General features: G+C 34.0%; 1 protein-coding gene across 1 annotated transcript; it reads left to right on the forward strand.

Annotated features, from left to right (window-relative positions):
* Window positions 1–1721: 1721 nt before the first annotated feature.
* On the forward strand, window positions 1722–10915 carry LOC112789603 (aconitate hydratase, cytoplasmic). The gene is made up of 20 exons (XM_025831565.2): window positions 1722–2321; window positions 2812–2916; window positions 3101–3261; window positions 3368–3460; window positions 4525–4710; window positions 4817–4978; window positions 5183–5327; window positions 5438–5580; window positions 5764–5820; window positions 5917–5996; window positions 6071–6146; window positions 7159–7344; window positions 7491–7558; window positions 7677–7795; window positions 7955–8076; window positions 8861–8959; window positions 9042–9521; window positions 9630–9728; window positions 9843–10085; window positions 10496–10915. The coding sequence occupies exons 1-20, from the start codon at window positions 2054–2056 to the stop codon at window positions 10562–10564; spliced, it is 2961 nt and encodes a 986-aa protein (XP_025687350.1). The 5' UTR covers window positions 1722–2053; the 3' UTR covers window positions 10565–10915.
* The last annotated feature ends 228 nt before the right edge of the window (window positions 10916–11143 follow it).

Below are 11143 nucleotides of genomic sequence, written 5' to 3' on the forward strand. Positions count from 1 at the left end.
ATATCTAAAATCCAAAAGATATTTATCTAAAGTTCAAAAGATAATATCTGATTTTATTCTCATTTAATTAACAATAAATGAGATCACCATTATATAAGTCATTTAATTTAAAATTTAAAATAACATAATTTTTTATTATAATTAATATATATATTACACGCAACCTAATTAAAAAATTAAAATAATTTTCTAACATATTCAATTTATTCTCTTTATATCTTCTACTCATATTTTCTCGCTTATGCATGTTGGCCCCTGAGATAAAATATGAATCATGTTCAAATTATATCACACCTAAATCTTGATGAAATCTATGAGATAGAATTCTCTCAAGACTTCCTGTCCAAACACCATAAATAAAAAATTTAACATATACTTAAGGTATATCTTTTTCTTCTAATTCTTATCTTTTACTTCATCATTAGGGAGACGCTAATCCAAAACAAGGTTATCCACCGTAGTCTTCTTCAAAAGAATAAAGATTGCTCCATTTATAAAGAAAAAAATTATATTCTATATAAATTTAATAAAAATATCCATTTTTCACAAATTCTATTCTTCATAATATATATTTTCTATAAATTTTGTAAATAATTTTACCTTTTATTCAATTTTATATTTCACTAAAAAAATTTTCATGATAATAATCTAACGATAATACTAAGAAGATAATAACTTAAAGCTACTTTATTTATTTTAATATTTATAATTTTATCTATGTAGCATATATAATCATATATTTATTATATCTAATATTACTTAATTATTTTAATAGTAATTAATAGATATAAAATAAAATAAATAATAATTAAAAATAAAAAATAAAATAAATTTAAATGATTTTGTATTAATTTGTTTATTATTCTCAAATATTATTGATAATGTATAAAATACTCCCTAAGTTTTAAATTAAGCCATTAGTATCCACCACCACAATCAATTAAACTTGACCTGACTTCAAATTAAAATAGTACTAATATAATAAATTATTAATTAATTATTTACATAAAATGAGATTCTTGTAAGTATATTTTACATTACAGTGTATTGTAACGTTAAGAGAGATAAGTATCTTATTTAATTTAATATTTAAAATGTTATGAATATAATATATATAATTATATATTTACTATATTTAGTATTGTTAAGTTACTCTAATAGTAATAATTAAAACATACAAAATAAAGTAAATAATAATTAAAACATATAAAATTAAATAATTTTAGCTTCTATGTTTTTTTTTTAAATCGAAATCTATAAATATGATATAATATGATAGCCATGTCCGTTTTTGCTGACTTAGAAAATAAAAATATCATCATCTAGTATCCTCCGATACCTTGCATTGCATTATGGACACATTTGTCATCTTTCTATTTTATGCTTTGGAGATTGCTGATCTTCCACCGCATCAATGTTGTGACACCATGAACCATTTCTGGAATTTGTCTTCTTTATCATATCAAGATATATATTAAGATGTCAGTTTGTTCACTCTTCTTTAAGTGTTTTAATTCATAATTTATATACTATTTTTACTTTCATATCATGTTTATTTATATGATATTTTAATAACTTATTATTACATCAATGAAGCTATTAGATGTTCTTAATAATAATAATAATAATTTATTTAATTTTTATATTTTTAAATTAAATATTAATTTTTAATTCCAATCACCTAAACATTTTCAATAAAAAAAAAAAGAGTGTGACATCTCACATCTGAAAAAAGGAAACAATAATGGCAATGGTCAGCATCAATAATAGGGCATCCCATTTAGCTAGCCAGCAAGTGAACAAAAAACAAGGCACGCAGCCCTAGTTTTCAGTTACTACTTTCTTACCTCTGCTCTCCACACGCCCCATCACTCATTCATAATTTCATTACTCTCTCTTCTCTCCATTTCGTTCTCTTCTTTCCTCCATTTCTCTCCAATTGCATAACACGCCACTGACGCCATCGCCTCTTATCCCAACCAATCAAACACACCCATTCTCTGTCCGTCTCATCCCGTTTTGTTTTTTTCTTATGAATGCGTGATCCGTCACCATGTATAAATCCACCTCTTCCCTTCTCAGGGCTACAAGGTCCAAACTCTCTTCTTCTTCTAGAACGTTCGCTTATTCTCATTCTCGCACCTCTCCTTCGGTAACCGCCAACGCTGCGTCTTCGTCACGCGCTTTCACCTCCTCCGCCGCGCGTGCTTTCACCCGCTGGAGCCACCGCCTCGACTTCAGTTCTCCGATCAGCCTCCGCGCTCACGCCAGAGCCCTCGCTCCTCTTCTCCAACGATTCCAACGCAGCTTGGCTTCCATGGGTACTCACTCCCACAATTTCGGAGTGTTTCTTTGCTTTCTCGAATTCTTGCCTTTTTTATTTGAAGTATTATTATCTTTCATTTAATTTGTGCTCAGATTCGCTTTTTCGCTCTTGTTTTTCATTTAATTTCAGCTATCACTAGGCCGCTTTAGACTCTCTCACTCGCATTTCCTTCCATTTTTTTTCAACTTTTTAAAAACAATAAGTTAGAAAACTTGTAAAATAAAGAATAAGGCGATATCTTTATGAAAACTGAAAACTATTTCAGAATCCAAACTTGTCCTAAACTGTGCATTTTCATTTCCATTTCTTATATTCTGTTTCTCGTTCTTTTTATTTTTATTTTATTTAGTGAGGATTTGAATATTTCATTTGTGCTTGAATGGATCGAGGTATTTTTGCCTTATAATTAATGTGTATTACAACTGTAGTCTCAAAGTTTCTGATAACTGGTGCTGAGTTATTTCTGTTCTAATTGGACGTTTCAGCCAGTGAAAATCCATTCAAGGGAAACCTGACAAGTCTCCCCAAGCCTGGAGGTGGCGAGTTTGGAAAATTCTATAGCCTTCCTTCTCTCAATGATCCAAGAGTTGGTAAATTTTGGTTGTTTTGATTTCTTTCTTGTTTTAAGCCATGTTTGTAGCTGAATTTTGGTTTAAAGATGGTTTTGATATTGGTGATCGGTGATTTCCTTACTGTTACCCCTTCTTCAGAATTGTGCATTTGTCTTCTGGTTTAGTCACTTGCTAAGATGTCCACTATTATTTGTGATCACAGACAAGTTGCCGTATTCTATCAGAATTCTCCTTGAATCTGCCATTCGTAATTGTGATAATTTCCAAGTCAAGAAAGAGGATGTTGAGAAGATTATTGACTGGGAAAACACTTCTCCAAAGCAAGTTGAAATTCCTTTCAAGCCTGCGCGGGTCCTCTTGCAGGTACCTTGTTAACTTTTGGAATGTGGATTATGTGAAATGGTTATAGTAGGGGATGGGTTATATAAATGGTAACTAATAAGTGATTTGTTTTATTCTTTTTGCCTAGGATTTTACTGGAGTCCCGGCTGTTGTTGACCTAGCTTGCATGCGTGATGCAATGAACAAGCTTGGCAGTGATTCTAATAAGATTAATCCTCTGGTATGGTGTCTTGTACATGTGCTTTGGCTTTCTATGAAGTTATTCATTATATTCACCAAAGTGATTATGTAACTTTAACTATACATATGGAATTTTAAGTCTTTTTGTAGCTCAGGATTACTTCTCTGATATATCATCCTTTTTTTTCCGGCACAACAAAAGAGCAAAAAAAAATAAAAAATAAAAGAATTGAATCTCATGTATTACTATACTAAAACGTAAGCTTTGCTACTATAATTTTGTCTTATATCTTGGTGAGACCATTTTTGGCTTATATATGAGGTACTTTGCTAAAAAAATTCTGCAATTGGTATTCAATTAATATATAGTCCTGGAAAGCTGCTCTTGATATATATATATATATATATATATATATATATATATATATATATATATATATATATATATATATTGTTTTTTGTTTTTGCTTTTGCTTTTGTACAGGGGACCTCTTATTCCCCACCTATCAGCTTAAATTTTTGGGATAAATGGTTTTATGACACGGTATTAGAGCTTATATGACCAAAAGGTCAAGAATTTGATCCTTGTTATTCCCCTTCCCAACAAAAAAAAGCAGTTCTTGTGTGAGGGGGCGAGTTAGATATATAACTATTTACATGCCTCTTTTTATCAGTTTTAGCTTTTGAGATAAGGGGTCTTTTGACAATATATAGGCCTGGCTTACTATTTTAGGATTTGAGGAGTTATGAATAGGTCAGAACTGCTCAGTTTGACTGCTTTGTTATTGAAGTTATCTGATAGATTGCTTTAATGATAAGAATTGTTTGGTTATTATTTATTTATTTAACAAAGTTGAGAAAGAAAGTTAATTCAAGTAAAATCTGATTGTCATGTGGGATTGCCTTTAAACTAGTTTTGACTTAAAACCATTGTAGTAAAATTTGTTGTTCGAAGTTTTTGGTAACGACCGATTACAAAATCTGAGAGCTAACTCCATCATACATGGTTATTGGTTTTTAAGAGTTTGAATGACATCATCTTTGACATATTTCCTTATATGTTGTGTTTGTTATAAAATGATATCTGTGAATAATTGTTGGCAGGTTCCAGTTGATCTAGTCATTGATCATTCAGTTCAAGTTGATGTTGCAAGGTCAGAAAATGCAGTGCAGGCCAATATGGAGCTTGAATTCCAGAGAAACAAGGAGAGATTTGCTTTTCTAAAATGGGGGTCAACTGCATTCCGTAACATGCTCGTTGTTCCTCCTGGTTCTGGTATAGTACATCAGGTAAGTTTGGAAGCAAACATGTAAAATGACTTTGTAGAAATCAAATGTTTCTTTTTCTTATTAATGCTGGGCTGGGTCAACTTAGTGATGTGTGGCTATAATCCAGGTCAATCTTGAATATCTTGGACGGGTTGTTTTCAACAATGAAGGCATACTCTATCCTGACAGTGTGGTTGGGACTGATTCACATACAACTATGATAGATGGGCTTGGTGTTGCTGGATGGGGTGTTGGAGGTATTGAAGCTGAAGCAGCAATGCTTGGCCAGGTACATTGTCTTCTGATCTTCATTTATTAACCTGTAAAGTAATGACTGTTTCCATCAGAAGTATCAATTTATCATGACGTAGTGCATGTTATCGCATATTGAGCTCTTTAGAATTACTTCTTTATATGCTTTATCTTGAAATAAGGGGGAGTGTAGTTTAGCTACAGTGTGATTATTCTAATGCATCATATGTGATACTAACAGCCAATGAGTATGGTGTTGCCTGGTGTTGTTGGCTTCAAGTTGTCTGGAAAACTGCGCAATGGTGTTACAGCAACTGACTTGGTTCTAACTGTGACACAAATGCTTAGAAAGCATGGTGTTGTTGGAAAATTTGTTGAATTTTATGGTAATCAAGTTTTCTTACAGCCTTCTGTACAGTGTTATTTCTTCTGCTTTTGTTGAACTTATGTTTAATTATCCCTTCTAATGAATATTTTTCCTGGTTTTGTTCTCTAGGTGATGGTATGGGTGAATTATCACTAGCAGATAGGGCCACTATTGCTAATATGTCTCCTGAATATGGTGCTACCATGGGTTTCTTCCCTGTGGATCATGTTACACTACAATATCTCAAGTTAACTGGTCGAAGTGATGAGACTGTGAGTAGTTTAATTAACTAGAATTTTATCTCCCCCCTCCCCCCTCCCCCCTCCCCCAACACACACACACACACACACACACACACACACACACACACACACACAGGAAGAGATTTAATTTAACTAGTTAGCTGCTGTCAAATGCTCCCAGAAGTATTTTACCTGGATTTTATCTGAATATAGGTGGCCATGATAGAGTCTTATCTCAGGGCAAACAACATGTTCGTTGACTATAATGAGGTACTGTTCATAGAATGTCCTATGCAATCCTCATTTTGAACAGAATGAAGTGTATCTTTAAGGTACAAAATGCTAATGTATTTTCCATAAATGCAGCCACAACAAGACAGAGTTTATTCCTCGTATCTTGAATTAAACCTTTCAGATGTTGAACCATGTATCTCCGGACCAAAGAGGTAATATCGTCTGCACTTTTGCATGTTGCCTGTTAACTCTCTTATAATTTTTTTAATAAATCAACTTTTCCCAGACCTCATGATCGGGTGCCTTTGAAAGACATGAAAGCTGACTGGAAGTCTTGTCTTGATAACAAAGTTGGGTTTAAGGTTGGTAATACTGCAGTGTTCTAAAACATTTTCTCATTTATTGGTCTTGTATGCCGAAATTGTGTTTCATAGTTAAGTTAATATCTCTTGCTTGTTAATTTTATGCAAACCTTCTATTTTCCATACACATGTTTTTTGTGATAAAATGCTATTTTTGTTCAGTATAGCATCCGTTTTACTGGTTGTTTGCTATACTAAACTAACAAAAGTATACTTTGAGTAAATTGGTTTAACCTGAACCATTTCCTCCCACCCACCCCCTTCCCATTTGTAATGTTTATCAAATCAAATCATTTTATATTGGCAATAGGCTTGGCCCTCATCATTGTTTGGAGGTAACCTAACAATATATTTAATTCTGGTTGTCTGAAATTTTAGACTTCAATTTGCTGATTCAGTTCAATTTACAGAACTCATTGGAGTATTCAAGGTCAATTCCTATAGTTGAGTTACTGTATTTTGCCTGTTTCATCGGCTTTCTCCATAGCCAAAATTACTATGTTCCAATAGCGGTATAATTAGTCATCATCGACTAATTTCCGTGTTCTGTTCCCTTCACCTATTCATCAAAATTATCAAACAGTTGGTCGCCACTCTAACCAGCATGATCACTAAGCTATCAGTGACGACTACATTCTTTGGCCATTAAGAAAAGCAAGATTCTTTGCCATTCTTACTTTATCACTCATTTTCCCATTTATGTAAAAGACTGTCCTTTGGATCTCAATGGTGGAAACAATGTGAAAACATCTTTTTGGTTTTATATGTGTGATTTCTTAAGAGTTAATTCATCAGAGTGCTTGCAACTTGCAAGTGAACTGGAGGAGATCTCACTTGGCTTGTTATCCATGTTTCGTTGAAGCTAAGTCATCTGTGTTTCACTGTTGCTTTATGAGAACCCCAGAAGAAAATATAAGTTGCTGCATTTTCGGAATGCTGCTTTATGAGAAACTCAGACGAGAATATATTGATATAATTGGCTGCATTTTCTGAATTTTATATTTAAATACAGGGATTTGCTATACCGAAAGAAGCACAAGGAAAAGTTGCAAAGTTTAATTTCCATGGGCAGCCAGCAGAGCTCAGGCATGGCAGTGTTGTGATTGCTGCAATCACAAGCTGTACTAATACATCAAACCCAAGTGTTATGCTAGGAGCTGGTCTTGTTGCGAAAAAGGCCCATGAGCTTGGTTTGAAGGTTAGTTAGCACTAATATATGAATATTAAAAACTGTTAAAAATGCTACTTCTTTTCTTCATAGCATGAAGCATTTGCATCCTTTTCTTCATTCTCTTCTTTGCCTCATAGTTACTAACTACTAACTGTTTTTTCTCCATTTGCCAGGTCAAGCCTTGGGTTAAAACTAGTCTTGCTCCAGGCTCAGGAGTTGTTACAAAATACCTTCTTCAGAGGTATTTTTTGCTTCTATTTAGAACACTAAGTGATGCATATTATAATGTAATAACTTCTACTCTGCACACTTTACAAATATGCATTTTGAATTTGTATTTGTTTCTACTTCTCTGGCAGTGGACTGCAGAAACCTCTAAACGAACAAGGTTTTCATATAGTTGGATTTGGCTGTACTACATGTATTGGCAATTCAGGGGACCTGGATGAATCTGTTGCATCTGCCATCTCAGAAAATGGTTAATATTTCTTAATCAAATATTTTTTCTTTGCCAAAGCTTATTTTTATGCAATTCTCACTTTTCTTGCATTGCTTTTCCTTGTTTATAATTTAGATATCATCTCTATCCATATTCTGCTTTATATTTATGTTACATACTTTTTGTTGTCTGATGTAGACATTGTAGCAGCAGCTGTGTTGTCTGGGAACCGTAATTTTGAGGGCCGTGTGCATCCCCTGACTAGGGCTAACTACCTTGCCTCCCCTCCTTTGGTTGTTGCTTATGCTCTTGCTGGCACGGTATGTATGTTAATATCATATTTTGAATATGTATAAACATTTGTTCATTCTTCTTCTATATTGTTTTTTCATTTTCATATTTGAGTTGTATCTTGATATTTATATCATTAGCACCTACTAAATCTTCTGAAGGAAATATAACTTACAAATGTTAAAACTCAGAGGCTAATCACAAGCAATATCTATTTGCTTATAGGTACATAATCTAAATGGTTGCATGAAATATAATTCAGCAGTGTTATACTATGTTTAATGTATTTGAATTTGAGTACAAATGCATTGCGAAATTTGTTTCTTTTCTTCTTGATTCTGTGCTACAGAAGATTGCTTTAATCCCAATGTTCTGGATACTTATAATCAACAGTGTGGTTATAGATTCGTATATGCAACATTAACTACGTGATTGTGCATATGAAACATACACTTTTTTCCCGTGTTTTGGTGTAATTAAAAAAGTATTTGACTATGGGCTGGCTTCAGGCTTTGGAACTTACTTTTGTATAAGATGTCATAGACAGATACTATTGGGTCACCTGATCTATGTAGCTAACCTAATTTAGTGGGACAAGTTTTGATTGTTCTGTAGAGAATGCCATGTAACAAACTAAACTATTGTGGATGCTACTTCCTATTTAATATAAGTTTCATTTAGATTATTCCTTCATTGGTAGGATTTTCATTTTATTTGTTTTTGGTAAACGATCATTGAGGTTTAATTTTAAACATCATGATGATCTGGCATGTTTCTAGACCTTAATCAAATACCTTTCAATCAAATTTCCAGGTAGATATTGACTTTGAGAAAGAGCCAATTGGAAAAGGCAAGGACGGCAAGGATGTGTACTTGAGGGATATCTGGCCATCTACTGAAGAAATTGCTCAGGTAAATTATGTCTAATTTGCATGTTGTCTGAACCATAGTCCTTGTGCGTGGCAAAATTAACTTTGGAGGACTTTATTCCTAGGCCGTGCAATCTAGTGTGTTGCCTGACATGTTCCGAAGTACATATGAATCCATTACCAAGGGCAATCCTATGTGGAATCAACTACAAGTTTCTACCGACAAACTTTACTCATGGGACCCCAGCTCAACATATATTCATGAACCTCCATACTTCAAGAACATGACCATGGAATCTCCAGGAGCTCATGGTGTCAAAGATGCCTATTGCTTGCTGAATTTTGGGGACAGTATAACCACTGATCACATTTCTCCAGCTGGAAGCATTCACAAGGAAAGTCCTGCTGCTAAATACCTTATGGAGCGTGGGGTGGACCGCAAGGACTTCAACTCTTATGGAAGTCGCCGAGGGAATGATGAGATAATGGCAAGGGGAACTTTTGCCAACATTCGTCTTGTTAACAAGCTCTTGAATGGGGAAGTTGGCCCCAAGACAGTTCACATTCCTACCGGGGAAAAGCTATATGTGTTTGATGCGGCAATGGTGAGTTATGTTCTATTCCAGTATGATTTGTGTCTTTCAGCAATAAATAAGCAAATATTGATTAGGCCTGTTAGGTTTCTAATCTCTGGATTTATTCTTTTATGTCAGAGATACAGAAATGCCGGGCAAGACACCATTGTGCTGGCTGGAGCTGAATATGGTAGTGGAAGTTCTAGGGATTGGGCAGCCAAGGGTCCAATGCTATTGGTGAGCTCCTTGTATAAGTTTACATCTTCTGGCTTCTTACTGAACTGTATTTTGTACATGGATTCTTAACATTTTAGAATTCAGTATTTCCTGATGACACTTGCATTTTGATAGGGTGTCAAAGCTGTGATAGCTAAAAGTTTTGAGAGAATTCATCGCAGCAATTTGGTAGGGATGGGTATTATTCCTCTTTGCTTCAAATCAGGTCAGGATGCGGAAACTTTGGGATTGACTGGTCATGAACGGTATACAATTGACCTTCCAAGTAAAATTAGCGAGATTAGGCCTGGCCAAGATGTCACTGTTACAACCGATAATGGAAAATCATTCACCTGCACAGTACGCTTTGACACTGAGGTAATTGATGCCTTTCTTTGATTTATGGATATTTTTAGTAGTTGCAAATTTTACTTTATAAGCTATAAGATGGAAGATGTATGAGAGTATATGTTCTCAGATAGCGCCTGGATAGTTTAAAAAGGAAAAAAATAAAGCTAAATATTGCAAACGTTCAGGATGTTACTATGAAAGAGTGGGCATGTTAGATAAAGATAAGATTAGGAGGAAAAAATGCTAAAGATAAATAGTAAAGACGTGTCGGGGATGTCATAGTTGGGGATAAAGGGAGATCTTAAGCAAAATTTTCATAGGCGAAAATATTAGAGATAATTTGAAAGGGCTTGGTGAGGATGAGCCACTAATATGCTTCATACTTGCTTCAGTACCTTCTTCCCTTGCTTAGTGCATTTCATTTGTCTTATTTTCAGGTGGAACTAGCTTACTTCGACAATGGAGGCATTCTTCCATACGTGATAAGGAATCTCATCAAGCAGTGAAGTCATTGTTAATGGAAAATTCCAGAGCCGGTTGCTGTTGCACGCTTTTCATGTTGTAAAACGTGTGATAATAAGTTTCCAATAAATTGGAACAAAATCCCTTTTAAGGGATGTAATTTTTGACTCCTTTCTCAAGTGTTTATTAGTTAGTTACTCGGCCTGTAAACGGTTTCTGTATTGAGTTCAACGTCCTAATTTTTGTGCCATAACCCTGTCCATTGAAAAAGAATGGGGGATAATTGTATTCATTAAAGCAAAATGAATAGAGATTTGAATTTTTTTTTGCTAATAATTGAAGATATCTACTTTTGATTGGATTATCGTAATGATAAGACATTCCTTCCATTTCAATAACCTCTTTTAAAATTGATCAAGGACTCCACCGAAAAAATGAAATTGATTAGCGAAAGTAATATTCATAAATTTGTATACATGGAAGCAAAATGAATAGTGAGATTGAATCAGTCGGGTAAAGTTTGCAACGTGTGCACATGTGCCCGCTCAAGGTTTTGAAGGTTGAACAACCAACAGTGGAATGATAGAATGGTGGTTTCTTTTCGTCACGAGTTAATGTTGTTC

The sequence above is a fragment of the Arachis hypogaea genome, chromosome 3 (assembly GCF_003086295.3).
Source record: "Arachis hypogaea cultivar Tifrunner chromosome 3, arahy.Tifrunner.gnm2.J5K5, whole genome shotgun sequence".
Lineage (NCBI taxonomy): Eukaryota > Viridiplantae > Streptophyta > Magnoliopsida > Fabales > Fabaceae > Arachis > Arachis hypogaea.

Excerpts from the sequence above, each read along its gene's own strand:
- LOC112789603 (XM_025831565.2), top strand. The coding sequence starts at position 2,054 with ATGTATAAATCCACCTCTTCCCTTCTCAGGGCTACAAGGTCCAAACTC. Across the intron at positions 6,147-7,158 it reads ATAACAAAGTTGGGTTTAAG|GGATTTGCTATACCGAAAGA; the intron begins GTTGGTAATACT and ends ATTTAAATACAG. Across the intron at positions 9,729-9,842 it reads CCAAGGGTCCAATGCTATTG|GGTGTCAAAGCTGTGATAGC; the intron begins GTGAGCTCCTTG and ends GCATTTTGATAG.